This window comes from Microcaecilia unicolor, chromosome 7 (assembly GCF_901765095.1).
Source record: "Microcaecilia unicolor chromosome 7, aMicUni1.1, whole genome shotgun sequence".
Lineage (NCBI taxonomy): Eukaryota > Metazoa > Chordata > Amphibia > Gymnophiona > Siphonopidae > Microcaecilia > Microcaecilia unicolor.
Genome location: NC_044037.1, coordinates 216,541,294 through 216,558,205, shown reverse-complemented (window position 1 = coordinate 216,558,205; position 16,912 = coordinate 216,541,294). Strand labels below are relative to the sequence as shown.

At 47.9% G+C, this 16,912-nt stretch overlaps 1 protein-coding gene across 2 annotated transcripts in view; it reads right to left on the bottom strand.

Moving 5' to 3' along the window:
- CWC22 (CWC22 spliceosome associated protein homolog) overlaps positions 1–16,912 on the bottom strand; it is a 201,057-nt gene that overhangs the window by 155,556 nt on the left and 28,589 nt on the right. For both annotated transcript variants that reach the window (XM_030210141.1, XM_030210142.1), the window contains exons 3-4: positions 10,243–10,359; positions 4,344–4,460 (exon numbers count right to left, since the gene is read on the bottom strand). In XM_030210141.1, coding sequence (XP_030066001.1) covers positions 4,344–4,460; positions 10,243–10,359 — 234 coding nt within the window. The remainder of the gene's footprint in view (positions 1–4,343; positions 4,461–10,242; positions 10,360–16,912) is intronic.

The following is a 16,912-nucleotide window of genomic DNA, read 5'->3' as shown; positions in this document are numbered from 1 at the left end:
TATCTAGATTTTCAGAAAGCTTTTGAAGTTCCTTTTGAGAGACCCCTGAGAAAATTAGAGAGTCATGGGATAGGAGGCAAGGTTCTGATGTGGATTAGGAATTGGTTATTGGACAGAGAGTGAATATGTGTTCCAGTCGAAGGTTATGTTGGGTGAGGGGTTTTGATTGTATGCTGCTGTTATTACCAGGAATTGGGTCTTGTCTCTGTTGAGTTTGAGCTTGAAGGTGGTGGCCCAGTTTTCTATTGTGTTTAGGCTTCTTTTGATTGTGTATGATATCTTTGATGTCATTTTCGAATGGGATATACCAGGTCACGTCATCTGCATATATGTAAGGGTTCAGCCCTTGATTGTCGAGAATCTTGGCTAGAGGGGTCATCATGATGTGGAAGAGAATTGCAGATAATGAGTATTCCTGTGGGACTCCTGATTGAGCTTTCCATGTAGAGGAAAGTTTGTTTTTCATTTTGACTTGGTATGATCTCTTGGTCAGGAATTTCTCAAACCACTGGAATACTACTCCATTTATTCTGATCTTGTCGAGCATTCTTATTAAGGTGCAGTGGCCGACCATGTAAGGATAAGGACATGTCGAATTGTAATGGTATGTTTCTGCCTCAACTGATTTCTCTTCTGAAGTTGGCGATGAGTGTGGTTAGTGTGGTTTCTGTGCTATAGCGAGATCTAAATCCTGATTGAGAGTCGTGGAGTATAGGGAAGTTGTGCAGGAACTCTGTGAGTTGCTTATTGACAATGCTTTCTAATAATTTGGAAATAAGGGGTATGGAAGTCACTGGTCTGTAGTTTTTGGCGTCACTTTTGCGCGATTTGGGGTTTTTGAGGATAGGTGTTAGGTTGATATTACCTTTTTCCTCAGGGAAGATGCCTGTGGTTAGTAGCCTGGCTAAGTAGGCTGTGATGCTTTCTAGGAATTGGGCAGGAGGTTCTTTAAGTAAGTAGCTGGAGCAGATGTCCAGTAAGCAGTGGGATTTGGTTGTTTTGTGAAGTAATTGCCAAATTAGTGTCAAATTTGGGGTTGCGAATGATGACCGTGATCCGTTTGTGTCGAATGGCTCTTCGCTTCTGGTGAGTTTATCTAAGTTTGGCTCCAAGTCAGAGTCAATCTGGAAGGAGGCTCTCATTGAAGTTATTTTATCCTCAAAATAGTTAGCTAGTTCTTGGGCTCCAGGAGGGTTTACTGTTTTGCATGTCTGTTGATTTGTGGTTAGAAGCATGCTGATTATGCTATAGAGTTTTTTTGTGTTTTTGTAATCTGCACCAATTATTTGCCTGTAGTGGTTGAATTTGATCGTTCTCTGTTTCACTTTGAATTGTCTTGAGTTTTGATTTCCAATTTGTTTTGTTTTCATCTGTTTTGTTTTTCTGCCATAACCTTTCAAGTTTTCTACATTCTCTTTTGTGTTCTTTTAGTTCGTCATTATACCATGGGTTTGCCTTGGTTCTGATTGTTTTTTTCAAAAAGGTGCAATGTTGTTGAGGACTGTCAGGCATATGTCCTCCCAGGAGGTTAGGAACTGTGAGGAATTGCCGGGTAGCAACCAGGAATTGGAATAAAAAATTGTTCCAGAAGATTTCGTCGTTGATTCTGCTTCAGGATACGTGGTGGTTGTGGTTTGGGGGGGAGGCTTTCTTCCAGTTGAGGGTTGCAAGAAGTTTGAAGTGGTTTCTTCTCATTTTATGTCTTTGTGCATTATGTGATATGTTTCTGTGCCAGAGCCGGTGGTTGGGAGGCAGGGATAGTGCTGGGCAGACTTATACGGTCTGTGCCCTGAAAAGGACAGGTACAAATCAAGGTAAGGTATACACAAAAAGTAGCACACATGAGTTTATCTTGTTGGGCAGACTGGATGGACCGTGCTGGTCTTTTTCTGCCGTCATCTACTATGTTACTATGTGATATGTTTCTGTGAATTTATAGGCTATTAAGTCAAGTGTGTGGCCTTTGTTGTGGGTAGGCTGGGGGATGGGGTATTGGAAGTTCCATTGCTGAAGGAAATTGTAACATTCTTTGGCGCTTGTATCTTTTGTGTTTTCTAGGTGTATGTTTAGATCACCGAGTAGCAGTATGTTTGAGTGTGATAAGAATGTGTTGGAGATGAAGTCAGTGAAACCTTGATGGGAGTCTGACCCTTTCTTGGTCAGACTCCCATCTGAAGAAGAGGATGCAGCAGAGTTGATCTTGGGAGTGTGTTATCTCATATTGTGCAGGATAGTATTTTGAGCTGGGGGGAGCTGAATTTGGAAATGTGTTCTGTTTTGAGGAAGGATTTGAAGATCACTGCTACTCAGCCTCCTTTCTTCCTGTGCCTTGTGGTGTGTAGGATTTTGTATCCTGTGGGGGGGGGAGATATTGTTTAGAATAGGGTCATTTTCGTGTTGGGTCCAGGTTTCTGTAATGAATAGTGCTCCTAGGTTTTCCTATCCAGTCTCGGATGTTTTCTGTTTTGTTTACTACTGATCTGGTGTTTATGTATGTGATTGGTATTGGTAAGTAGATGGGGGAAGTCTTGTTGCATCTAATTTTGATGAGGTTGTGCTTGGCAGTTTTCTTTGGTTTTATATTTCTGTTGTTTTTGCCTTCTTGTTTCTGGAGATTCGGGCTCTAGATGTTGCTGTGCAGTAGTGTGAGGATAGGGTGCGCATGGGGAATGAATGGGATGTTGTGTATGTTGTCTGTGCTGAGGTTGGGTGTGCTGTGGTTGGGGGAAAATAGTAGTAGTATGAGTAGGATTGCTTTGAGGTATATATATTTGTTGGTTATAGTGTTGGTTTTCTTTGAAGTTTACACTGCGATAGGGGTTACACATTGTTGCCGATTGGGGAAGGGTTACTGTCGTTGGGCTTGATCTGGGTTGGGCGGAGGGCAGAATGGTTGGGGGGAGTGTCAAGGGATGAGAAGGGAGAAAGAAGAGGTGGGGGAGGGGAGAGAAAACAGAGGGGGAAAGGTAGAAATTTTCCGCCGAGATTTTGTGACCAATCCTGTCACCCCATGTGGTTTGTAGCGTGTGGTCGTCCTGTGTGTTGTTGATGGCTCTGTTTCTCTATGATGTGGTTATTCATGTGTCTCTCGTTTGGGTCGTGTCACTGCTACTTCTTATTCCAGTTCTTTCTGGGGGTTGGATCTGGAGTCATGTGGGACCTCTTCTTCTGGTGTAAGGGTCCGGTATCACTGGGGAGCAGCTTTCTTTGGCTCTACCAGATCAATGAGTGACGTGGACAGCTCATTGGTCTCACATTGGGTCTCAGCAGTCTGTCATTCTAGTGTTCACGAGGATGAATCTCCTGCTTTAGGCTGTGATAGAATCTACCGGCGTCTTGCCGGGTCACCTGGTCTGGTATCATAGAGTGGTACTGTGCAGCGGTGCAGCAAGCAGGCAATGGAGAGGAGTTTGCCTGCTTCCGGCCCTCTTGGTTAGGTCATGCGTGGGGATCACCTGATTTTAGCTTTTCAGGTGGCTGACGGGAGGATAAGGTCGCCAATTTTCCTTACCTCCCAAGTTTCCAACGCTGGTTCTCCTCACCTCCTAGGTTTCCAACGATCGCCAGCTCTCCTCCTCTCCCAGGCTTTCAGCATGTGAGAAGATGACATGGACTTGCCCGCTACCACCCACTCAAGTTAGCTGTTTAGATATGGTGAGCAGGGTGGCCTGTTCTCGGAACCTCTCATGCCTCCGGTGAGGGGTTGACTTCACCAGCGGTCGCACCGGGTGACTTAGTCAGAAGTGGCAGTGCTGTCAGCTTTATCTGGCTCAGACACTCCCGTGCAGGTCCCTCCGCTGCTGAGATAGGTCTAGGCCCCGGGTCAGGCACCACGCCTGGTGGACCAAGTCAGGAGCGGCAAGCATTGTCAGCACGTTTTGAAGAGTCTTGAGCGGTGGCCTTGGCTGCCAACCACGTGTGCTTGTGGTCATGTGTTTTTTAGGCTCAGCCCGCGAGTAGACCCTCAGCCCCACTGGTCGCCCTCCACTGGTTGCCTTCGGTCGGGCATTCGATTGCGGCTGGGGTAGGGCAGGCCCACTAGAGTCCGGGAGCTTGTCATAGGGCTGCCATGCTAAACAGCCATCTTCCTGTTTCATCCATCCATCCATCCGTACAAACTGTGTGCCACTAAAAAGCTGGTGTAGCCAATGTCAAAAACCACAAAATTGAATTATTTGAAACTGTTTAAACAATAAAAACTAAGCTGGGAAAATGCAAAAATCACTATTCTAAGATCAGACTTTGAAAAGAGCACAAGGATTTAAAACATCCTTTAGAGGAACTACTTGTTACATTTACAGAATACCGATGATAAAATTTTTTTCTTATGCTTAAAAACTCACCCTGTATCCTCATTTCTATCAATGTAACGCCTGCTTCCCGAGTGCTCAAGATCATACTTCTTATGATGAGAATAATTTCTTTCTGGTGGGGATAAGGACCTCTCCCGTTCACCATATCTATAGCCACCCAAAAAGTAAGGTTAGAGTCCATGAAATTTTATTCTGGAAATGCAGCATGACTAGTATAAATTCTAAGATATGCGCCAATATGAACCAGCAGTAAAACACTTTTGTAGAAAGAGGAATTAAGGGGTAATTTTGTATTTGCACCAATTACAAACAGGGAGAGCAATTTTTAAAGCCATTTCTGCATATAAGGTAAAATTATGTCTTACCTGATAATTTTCTTTCCATTAGTCCCTTAGATCAATCCAGAGACTTGTGGGTTATGCCCCTCCTCTAGCAGGTTAGATAGAGAGAACTCAGAAGTTTGCTACAATACAGCATGTGCAGCCCGCCTCACTTCAGTATAACGATACCAAGGCAGTAAGAACCATAGAACACTCTCCTGTCTCTGCAAAAGCAGCATAAACTTGGAAGAAACTCTCCGAGCTGCTATAACTTAGAAATGTAAATATAAACACAACCTAACAGCCTTACCCATCCAGAAACAAAGGAACGTGAACAGAACCGACTGAAGTAAACTGAACCCAATCAGAGATTACAAAAGCAAATTCCAGGGAGGGGATCTGGATTGATCTGAGGGACTAATGGAAAGAAAACTATCGGGTAAGACATAATTTTACCTTCCATAGCGTCCCCAGATCAATCCAGAGACTTGTGGGATGTACCAAAGCAATCCTCATCAAGGGTGGGACCGGCCTACTCCGGCCGCCAACACAGAAGTCTCAACAAGCGCCTCTCGACGCGCAGCAACATCAAGATGGCAATGCTTAACAAAGGAATGCCAAGACGACCAAGACTCCGCTTAACAAATGTCCTCCAACGACACCAGACGACACTCCGCAAAAGAAGAGGACTGAACCCTCTTGGAGAGTGCCCGAATGCGAATAGGGAAAAAAATCCCCTGACAACAGGTAAGCCGACGCAATAGCCTCCCTAAGCCACCGATCGACAGTGGCCTTAGAGGTCATGTTCACTTGCTTATGCCCTGCGAACAGCATAAAAAGATGATCTGCTTTCGAAACGAATTAGTCGCCTCCAAATAACACATCAGAGGTCTCCTAACATCTAAAACCCGTAGAGCTCAAAAATTGTGAGGGAAATCCTCTTGTTTGAAGGATGGATGGCAACAACACTCCCTGGTTAACGTAAAAATGCGTGAGTACCTTAGAAACCAAGGACGGCACCCTTCGAATTGTCACTCCCGCCTCCGAAAAAACGGAGAAAGGGGCTCTGCACAAAAGGGCCTGAAGCTCAGACACCCGCCTGACTGAAGCCATTGCCACCAGAAACACAGTCTTCAACTTGAAAACATTCAAGATCTTTACTCAGGGGCTCAAAAGGAGACCGCCGAAACGCCCTAAGGACCAGATGCAAATTCTAATCCGGCACCACCGGAACCCAAGGAGGTCTGAGATGCCCTACACTGCGAAGAAAACAAACGAACTCCGGAAGAGACACTAAGGAGTGGCTCCCCGAACGACCCCTCCAGGAAGCCAATGCCGCAAACTGACCCTTTAAAGTACTTAGCGACAGTTCATTAACCATCACTTCCTGCAAAAAGGCCAGAATGGACCCAAGAGGGTCTCATTGAGGGGAAATGCCTGCCAAGGAACCCCAAGCCACAAACGACCTCCACACTCCATCATACACAGTAGAAGTGGAACATTTGCGCGCCTGTAACATGGTCCCAAAAACCGCCTCCGGCTATCCTGGACACCTCAGAAGCGACCGTACAAAGGCGAGGCCATAAGCCCAAATGGAGCATGATCTTTCATGACTACCGGCCCCTGATGGATAAGACCCGGCCAGTGAGACAGGTGGAACGGCTCGTCGATCAGGAGGCGAATCAAGCCCGCATACCAAGGACATCTGGGCCAGTCCGGCGCAATAAGTATTACCGGATCCGGAAGACGAGAGATTTCCCCACTACTCGACCTACCATCGGCCACGGAGGAAAGACATATAGAAGCTCCAACTGCCACGGCTGAAGAATAGCGTCTATTCCTTCGGACTCAAACTCTCTGCCTCTTAACTGTTGTTGCTCACAGCTTTATTAGTAGTAACTGTGGGATTTGAACCGGATACCTCTGCATTACAAGACCAGTGCTGTTACCACTTGGCCACAACTGCACTTTGCTGAAGAACAGGGTCACCTTGGGATTGTAGAATCAAGCCATGAGATCCATCACCGGAGTCCGCCAGCGATCCGAAATCTGGCTGACAGCCAGCGGAGAAAGCTCCCACTACCCAGCATCCAAGCGATTGCGACTGAAAAAGTTGGCCTGTACACTTAGCACTCCCGCTATGTGAGCCGCCGACAACCGAACTCGACGCTTCTCTGCCCCGAGACAGCACGGACGCCTCTTCTGCCAGCGGAGCACTTCGAATTCCGCCCTGCCTAATGACGTACGCTACCGCCGTCGCATTGTCGCAGAGAACTCAGACTGGTTGAACTCTCAACAACATCTCGAAAGCTAGGAGCGCCAACCGAAATGCCCGAAGTTCCATGAGATTGAACTGCAACCTGGACTCCGAGGGGGACCAACTCCCCTCAGCTGAGTGGCCGAGAACCACACGCCACTCCGACGCGGCGGGAGGCATGCCTCGAGTCAGTATCCAACCTGAGCCAACACCGCAGAGCAAAAGAAGCTTGTGGTGTCCAGGGAAAATGAATCGAAGAACCTCGGAAAGGAAAGCCCAACGGCTGAGTAGATACCATTGCAAAGGCCGCATGCAGCTCTGGGCCCAAGGAACGACCCCTGAACATAGTCCAACGCTGTTGGAGCCTTCAGCTGAATGAGGGAAGAAACCTGGCACAGCTTCGCCCGTCGCTGTTCCGGAAGAAAAACTCCGCCCTGACGGGTATCAGTCATACTACCAGGTACACCAGAGACAGATAGTGTAGCAGCATATGTCTGTAGTACCATTGCATGCTACAAAAGGCAAGCTACAGTGGGTCGTGAAGCCGCACCCCTAGATCTCAGTGCTTACTCTCAGCTGATTGCAACCACTATTAAGCTATCTCTACACTGAAGTAGCTCCTGGGCCACTCCTCATGAAATTGAACTACCCCATAAGAAGCAATTAGAGGTACCGGGTACGCTACAGTACCAGGTAGCTGAGGCTAATATGTAAAAGTGTGGCCAGTATCAGTGTGCTAAGAGAGAGAGAGAAGAGCAAAATTTAATAATGAAGAGTTCTGAAAACTGTTCCAGTCATGTAAGAACTACTTGGCCAAGCAAGCCATAAGAGATAATGAAATAAAATATGCCCCACTGGAAATCTAGCTGAGCCCACAGTATCTAATAGGATGGAAAAACCAGCCTTGAACCTATAACCTTCAGGCTGAAAGGCCAGCAGCCCTCCTCAATAAAACTAGATTGATGTAAACAATACCCACAGAGCAAAAGCCACCAGGGGAGCCCAGAGGGTGCAAGGTTACCAAGGAAACCGAGAGAAACCTGAGAGGCCTGCACTAGCCTCAAAATGTAACATTTCTCACAGAAACATGTAGTCAGCAGCCTTAAGCCTGACAACTAAAACACTGTACTGCCATGTCTGAGAAAGGAGAAGAGTGGAAGCATGAAAACCTAGGGTAGGATCCCTAATCCTGATCCCTTCCTCCCTTCCATTAAAGATGTACACACCCCCTGAACCTCCTCAAGGAGGGTCCAGAAATAGTCTTACTGTAACTCACCTCGTGAAACACAAGCATCTCTACCAGGAGACTTTCAGATAGGCAGTACTTTCCAAGCAGCAGCATAAGGCTCTCACTGTCCCGGCACAGCTGCAGGAGACTAAAGGGTCACCTACCTCGCCCCTGGAAAGCTGAGGAAGACTCAAAGCTGTGGAAAACCAATATGCAGAAACTGGAGTGCTCCACACTAGTTTCCCAATCACATTCCTGAAAGATCTACATATAAAACTGCCTGAATTGCAAGCACATCAGAACCCAGGGGAGCACTGGGGCCTCAGCAGTGCCATGTGGAGTGGCAATAAAGATGGAGCTATACTAGATTGTAAGCTCTTGAGCAGGGACTGTCTCTTTATGTCAGGTGTTCAGCCCTGCAAGTGTTTGGTAGCGCATACAAATGCTAATAATCAAGCGCGCACATACACCCAAGAACAGAATAGCCTCATGAACCTAACAGGCTTCCGCCGGCATCCTAGTGCCCCGACCAAATGGAAGAGCTAACCGCTGAGGATATAAAATTAGCACTTACAATGCCTGTATAAAGAGCGGAATCAGTTCTTCCCTTTAAAGAGCCTGGTCGCGGTGAGGTCAACTCCCTCACCCGCGAGCAACTCCCTCTGTTCAAGGTACCCTGAAAAGGATTCCCCTGACCCTGGGACACCCTCTGAATCCATATGTCGTCCCAGGGTTATTATGGAGGGCTAAGTGACTTGCTCACGGACAGAAGGAGCGGCAGAGGGAAACGAGCCCAAACAGCCAGGTTCAAAGCCTGCTGCACTAACCATTATGCTACTCCTCCAATCTACCAGCCCCTTAAACCCAACCGGGCCGTCTTAGGCGGCTTCTGTACGAACTCAGAGCCCGAGGCAGCAGAGCCTCGAAAATGGCCGCCTCCTGCCCCTCTCCCTCAGAGTGCAATAAAAACGCTTTGAGCAAAAGAGTACAAACTCCGGGGGAAATGCCCCCATAATAGCCTTTTCCGGGAGAGAAATCGAGGCTTCTCTGTCGGAGGGAGCCCCAGCAGATCCCGCCGCCGCATCCTAAGACTGCGGCGCTAGCGAGAAAATGGCGCTGGCGGATCAACCGTTCCAGTCACAGACTTTCCCGCCAAGCGAGAAACGATCCCTTTTGGCACCGTGGTGCCCAACATGCGATCCCCTGATCCACACTATGACTCACTACCGTCGCGGAAAACTCGCAGGGAAGCGACGTGCCACCGTGCCCTGCAGCGCGAGCCGCGCTTAACAGACTCCAACGGAAAAAACATAGCCCCAAAAGCCTTACCTTCTCTGCAGTCCCAGCCCTGCTCACGTTCCAATTAAGCTGAACGGAGAATTATTCCAAGCGCCAAGCAAGCCAAAATGAGGCTGGACTGGAGAATCGTTCCGTCTGGTTCTTTTTTTTTTTTTTTTAAAAGAGACAGGAGAGGAATACAGCCAAAATCCTCAACAGAATTTAAGTAGGCTGACAGGGGGAGAAGGGTAGGGACCTGGCACCACCAGGTGTATCCCAGAATGTGCTCCAGCACCTCAACCACAGAGAAAGCTCAACACACCCGAGGGAACGGGATAGGAGCCTCAGGCCACAGAGCTGCACTTTATGCTCCCTTCTACCTGCTAGATAGAGAGAATACTGAAGTGAGGCTGGCTGCAGTGTTGCCAATTAACCAGTGTCAAAACCCGCCCAAAATTTCACACCCCCGCCGTCATCAACACTGCCCCCGCCGCCATCAGCTCCACCCCCGCCGTCACCAGCTCCACCCCCAAACCGCAGCGCCGGCGGAGAAAAAAAAACCGCCCGGGGAAAAAAAAAGCAGCCCAAAAAACCGCAACCCGCAGCGGTCAGAAATTTCCCACGGCGGGTCGCAGAAAACCGCCCATCTGGCAACCTTGGCTGGCTGCACATGCTCTATTGTAGCAAACTTCTGAGTTCTCTTTATCTAACCTGCTAGAGGAGGGGAATAACCCACAAGTCTCTGGATTGATCTGGGGACGCTATGGAAATAGCACATATGTATGGATTCTAATTTTGTTACAGAACACAGATGATAAAAATGTTTTCTTTTGCTTAAAAACTCACCCTGTATCCTCATTTCTATCAATGTAACGCCTGCTTCCCGAGTGCTCAAGATCATACTTCTTATGATGAGAATAATTTCTTTCTGGTGGGGACAAGGACCTCTCCCGTTCACCATATCTATAGCCACCCAAAAAGTAAGGTTAGAGTCCAAGAAATTTTATTCTGGAAATGCAGCATGACTAGCATAAATCCTAAGATATGCGCCAATATGAACCAGCAGTAAAACACTTTTGTAGAAAGAGGAATTACGGGGTAATTTTGTATTTGCACTAATTACAAACAGGGAGAGCAATTTTTAAAGCCATTTCTGCATATAAATGGCACATATGTATGGATGGAGAAATTAGACCTTACACCTGCTACTTTGCTTTCCTTTAATCCCTCAGGACCAGCCCAGGATTGGACTGATGGGTTGTGCACGCCTTCCAGCAGGTGGAGCCTGAGAAAAAAACTCTGACTCTAGCAAGCCAATAAGAGCCCTGGTCATGTGACCCTAGCCTCAGTATTTGAATAACAAAGCAGAAAGAAGGAGAAGAATACGGTCTGTGCCCTGAGGAATTCAAGCAACCAGGAAGCACTATTGAAAACGTGCTCAAACAAAGGCTCACCGACAACTCTCACCAGAGCAGCGGTATGGCCTTACCATAATGGCTCACCGCCACCCTTACCAGGGCAGCAGTATGGCCTTAAACAGAATATCCGTTTTCTTTTTCTTTTATATTAACTAGCAAAAAACAGCTCTGCAAACAAACAATTGAACATACAAACAAACATAGACAGAAAGATAGACCATGGGAGGGGCCTGAGCCGGTCCGGAGGGATTAAAGGAAAGTAAATTAGCAGGTAAGGTCTAATTTCTCCCGGCCCAGGATTGGACTGATGGGACGTAACAAAGCAGTAGTCCTATGGGAGGGACCCCAGCAAACCCGCTGTAAGTACTCGCGAAGCAAAGACCGCCTCCTGCTGACACTGAACATCAAGTCTGTAATGTTTAGAAAACGAATGGAGAGAGGACCAAGTCGCTGCCTTACAAATCTCCGCTGGCGGTACCAAGGAACACTCGGCCCAGGACGCTGCTTGCCCTCTAGTCGAATGAGCTTTAACAGACTCCGGGACTGCTTTACCTGCCAAAAGATAGGCCGACGCTATCATTTCTTTAATCCACCTAGACAACGTGGGTTTAGAAACCGACAAACCCTTACTGTGACCAGCCAACAGAAGAAAAAGACGGTCCATGTGACGAAAACCCTCAGTAACTGCGAGATATCGTTTAAGCACTCTCTTAACATCCAGCATATGCAACCGTCTCTGCTCCTGCGTCCCTGAGGCCGATCCCAGAACAGGAAGAAAAACGGACTGGGACAGATGAAACCGAGATAACACCTTAGGCAAAAAGGAAGGAACAGGACGAAGTACCACTCGCTCCTTAGAAAATTCCAGAAATGGAGATCTACAGTAAAAAGCTGGCAACTCTGAGACCCTCCTAGCTGACGCAATAGCCACCAAAAACACTGTCTTAAGCGTCAAATCCTTCAAAGAACATGTTTGCAATGGTTCAAATGGGGGTTTTGTCAGAGTCGAAAGAAGCAGATTAAGATCCCAAGATGGAAAGACTGATCTGACCGGAGGACGAAGAAGACTGATTCCCTTCAAAAAACGGGCCACATCGGGAAGACTAGCCAAAGATTTACCCCGAATCCAACCTCTGAAACAGGAAACAGCTGCCGCCTGCACTTCAAGAGAAGAAAGATACAGCCCTTTATCAAACCCTCGCTGTAGAAAATCTAACATCTGAGCCACGGACGCCCGAAAAGGACGAATGCCAGCCTCTGCACACCAAGCCTCAAAAACTCTCCAAGTGCGAATATAGTTTAGAGAAGTGGAGTGCCGACGAGACCGAAGCATGGTGGAAATCACTGGCGCTGAAAAACCCCACTTAGCTAAACGGGCTCGTTCAAGAGCCAAGCCGTAAGACAAAATCGAGCCGGGTCTGGATGTGGAACTGGGCCTTGTACCAGCAAAGACTTGTGAACTGGAAGTCGAAGAGGAGACGCCACCGACAGACGTTGCAGATCCGCGTACCAAGGACGTCGAGGCCAGTCTGGTGCCATCAAAATTACCAGTCCTCCATGTTCCTCGATCCTCTGTAGGAGACGACCTATTAGCGGCCAAGGAGGAAACGTGTAAAGAAGGTCGGAGGGCCACTGCAGCAAGAGAGCGTCTACCCCTGCCACTCTTGCACCCCTTTGGCGACTGAAGAATCGAGGAACTTTTGAATTGAGACTGGTGGCGAAAAGATCTAGAACTGGAGTGCCCCAGCGCTCCACTATCAACTGAAACGCCTGATCGCTGAGAGCCCATTCTCCTGGATCGAGAGTGTGGCGACTGAGAAAGTCGGCTTGAACGTTCTTCACTCCCGCTACATGCGAGGCTGAAATGGCCGTGAGGTGAACCTCCACCCACGCGAGGAGACTCTCCGCCTCTCGACACAAGAGACGGCATCTCGTTCCTCCCTGGCGGTTGATATAGGCCACTGCTGAGGCGTTGTCCGAAAGAACTCGCACCGCTTTGCCTACCAGGAGATAACTGAAGTGCTGCAGAGCTAACCGGATCGCCCTGGTCTCCAAAAAGTTGATTGATTGAACTGCTTCCAGTTGAGACCAGAGACCCTGGGTCCAGCTGCCCAGGCAATGAGCTCCCCAGCCTCGGAGACTGGCATCTGTCGTTAATGGTATCCACCAAGGAGATTCCAAAGGCATTCCTACAGTGCGATTCTTCATCCGTAGCCACCAAAATAGAGAGCTGCGTTCTCGGTTGCGAAGAGTCAATCGCATCAGAAGCGAATCCTTCTGAGAGGACCACCGGGATAGAAGGGATCACTGAAGAGGCCTCATATGAACCCTGGCCCACGGCACTACCTCTATAGTGGGTGCCATGGAACCGAGAACCTGAAGATAATCTCAAGCACACGGACGCTGCTGCTGAAGTAAACCCCGTATCTGAGACTGGAGCTTTACAATCCTGGCCTGCAGCAGAAAGACTTGGCCCCATGCCGTGTCAAAGGTGACGCCCAAATACTCCAGAGACTGAGATGGAACTAACCGACTCTTGGCTACATTTACCACCCAACCTAGGGACTGCAAGAACGCCATCACTCGGCCTGTGACGCAACAACTCTCCTGATAAGACTTCGCTCTGATTAACCATTCGTCTAGGTATAGATGAACGAGAATCCCTTCTTTTCTGAGGGGCGCAGCCACCACAACCATTGCTTTGGTAAAAGTGCGTGGAGCGGTCGCTAGACTGAAAGGCAGAGCGCGAAACTGGAAATGCCGTCCTAGAATCGCAAAGCGCAAGAACTTGTGGTGAGCCGGACGAATGGGAATACGCAAATAGGCCTCTGTGAGATCTAAGGCTGTCAAATACTCTCCCTGGCGAATTGCTACTATGACTGATCGAAGGGTCTCCATACGAAAGCTTGTGACTCTGAGAGCGCGACTGACAGCCTTGAGATCTAAAATAGGGCGAAAAGAGTCTTCCTTCTTGGGAACTACAAAGTAAATGGAATACCAACTTTGTTTGTGCTCGGACGGAGGGACTGGACAGATAGCCTAAAGATCTAAGAGCCTCTGTAGAGTGTCTCGAACCGCCCTCGCCTTGAGAGGAGAGCGGCAGGGAGACTCCAGAAAGGCGTCTGAAATAGGCATTGCGAACTCTAAGGCATAACTGTCTCGAATAACTTCCCAGACCCACTGATCTGAAGTGATGTGGGCCCACCTCAGAAAGAACTGAGAAAGATGAGCTCCCGACAGGGACCAGAGGAGAGGCCCTCACACCTTCATTGGGTAGAACGTGTCTGGGATCGAAAACCTGCGTTGGAGAAACCTGCTCCTCTGCGAGAACCCTGAAAGGATTGAGTCCTGTTGAAAAAACGAGACCTCTGAAGTTGAAAGTCCCGACCAGCCTGAAACCTACAGAAACCTCTCACTAAACCCCTACCAAACAAAGAACCTCGACTGGACAGATGAGGCCTATCTTGCGGTAGGCGAGGAACTTTAGCATCTCCTAAGGAATTAACCAATTTATCCAATTCTTCTCCAAACAAGAAAGAACCTTTAAAAGGAAACTTGCTCAACTTTGACTTGGAGGCCGCATCCGCCGACCAACCTCTCAACCACAGAGATCGGCGAGCAGCGACTCCCAAAGCCAAAGACTTAGAAGATGCTCGCAACAAATCATACAGGGCATCAGCCAGAAAAGCCGCCCCTGTTTCAATCTTAGCCACCTCTACATCGATAGCTTGAAGATCATCCGAACTCCTGTCCAGGACTCTCTCTGCCCATCTAAAACAGGCTCTAGCCACTAAGGAACCACAAATGGCAGCCTGAACTGCCAAGGAAGAAACATCAAAACTATTCCTGAGCAGAGAATCCAGTCTTCTGTCCTGAACATCACGAAGAGCCGTTCCTCCATCTATGAGGACCGTATTACGCTTAGTAACCGCCGACACCACTGCATCCACGACCGGCACCTTAAACATAGCTCTATCCGCTTCTGGAACCGGATAGAGACGAGTCATAGATCTGGTCGGACGAAAAGCCGCATCTGGGACCTCCCATTGCGCTTTAATAACATCCCAAATGTCCTGATGCATGGGAAACGTTTTGGCAGCAGATCTAGAACCCTTAATCAAGAAGTCTACCTTACGGGTTTCTGAAACTGGCGGGAGATCCTCAAAGTTCAAAGTAGAGGAGACCATAGAAATGAGCTCCTGCAAGTCATCCTTATGGAAAATTCTAGCCACTGAAGGATCTTCCTCCTGGGCAAAAGATGCAGCCTCAGGATCTGTAGAAGAGGGATCATCCCAGACATTTTCTACAAGATCTTCCTCCTCTTCCAAATAGGGCATCTCCTGATCGCACCAAAAATCTCCATGCAAATCACCTTCCCTAAATTTTTTAGGAGGTGGAGGAGCAGGTCTGACAGAATCTCCTGTCCCAGCTCCTGCATCGCCTTTCTGCATCAAAAAGGCCTGGTACATCTGGAGCACAAACTCAGGAGGAAAACCCCCTGCCTGAGTGGGCCCAGATTGTACCAGAGCTCCTGAATTAAAAGAATCAGTATTTGAGACACTTAGGGCCAAAGTCTGTGCACGCGACAGTGAAGACGGAGCGGGAATCATAATGGCCGCCGTTCGCACCAAATTCGCTGGAGCAGCCTCCGGAGGCGCGCCTGACCCCTCAGTAACTGCTGAAACCAACCGCGACGGCGAGGAACCCTGAACTGACAACTGAATTCCCGAAGTCGAAGGTAAAGATGGACCTGACGCTCCCCCCAGCGCGGTACAGTACTTACAGGAGCCGGAAGAAGAAAGCCCCCGACGCTGGCAGACAGCGCATTGTTTCAGCTTTTCTGACATGGCGGCGACGCACGTACACATGCGTATGTGGTTTGCACCTAAATTCTTTTTTTCTTTTTAACCAAGGCCCCGCTCCGTCGACCAAAATAGCGCTAATAAATAATATACCCCCGAAAACGGAAGGTAAGAACAACAAGGCAAAACCTTTCCTCTTCCATATTTTATTAGTTGTTTTTTTTTTCAACCAGCTGAGCAGCTACACAACACAAACATCCAAAACAGGAATCAGAGCTGCCTGCTGTTAAAACAATGGGGAGCACTGCTTCAGTTTTTTTTTTGTTTGTTTGTTTATAACTGGCTGCCTCTCCCAAAGGTAATACCCCTTTGCTAGTCAAATTTCATGAATAGAAGGGAGGTGAGGAGGAAGAAGAGGGGGAGGGACCCGGGACACCAGAGTATAGCACCCCTGAGGCTGAGCTAATAAAGCTGAAAATTCCTAACAAGCCTCAAAAGAATTCCTGTGGCACAGAGAAAGACAAAAAAAACAGAATAAAAAGACTGTAAATTAAGAAAGAGAAACTAATGGGCTCACTTCCTACCTGCTGGGAGACTGAGAAAATACTGAGGTTAGGGTCACATGACCAGGGCTCTTATTGGCTCGCTAGAGTCAGAGTTTTTTTCTCAGTCTCCACCTGCTGGAAGGCGTGCACAACCCATCAGTCCAATCCTGGGCCGGTCCGGAGGGATGCTAAGGAATCTGATTTTGTTTTAACTGAACAGCAACGTAAAGACAACCCTAGATGCAAAAAAAAAAAATAAAAAAATAGAATAAGTTTTTCTTAACCTTCTCCTAGAGGCATACCTAGCCAGTTGGTTTTGTAGGATTACCACAATCAGTATGCATGAGAACGATTAGCACACACAGAGTCTCTAAGATACGCACAATCATCATCTCATTCATATTCACTATGGCAATCCTGAAAATGGTTAGGTTTGCCTCTAGAAGAGGTTTGAAAAGTGCTGGACTAAAACATTTAGAAGCCGATGCAGTAAACTTGCATTCAAATTATGAACCAACCCTGTGCACAGCTTCCAAATGCAAGCCTAACGCAATATTTCAGCTCTTCAACGCAAGAGGCAAATAGAATGCAAATTACTACTGTGTTAAAAGTGTGCACTAACAGTAAACATCATCATGGTAATATGCTGTCATTTGCACTGAGAAGTAAAATGTCTCCCTTCCTGTCAGTGCATGAGCCAGTCCTTCACAGGAAGGGAGACATTAAGAAAAAAAGCCCACAGATTATGTCC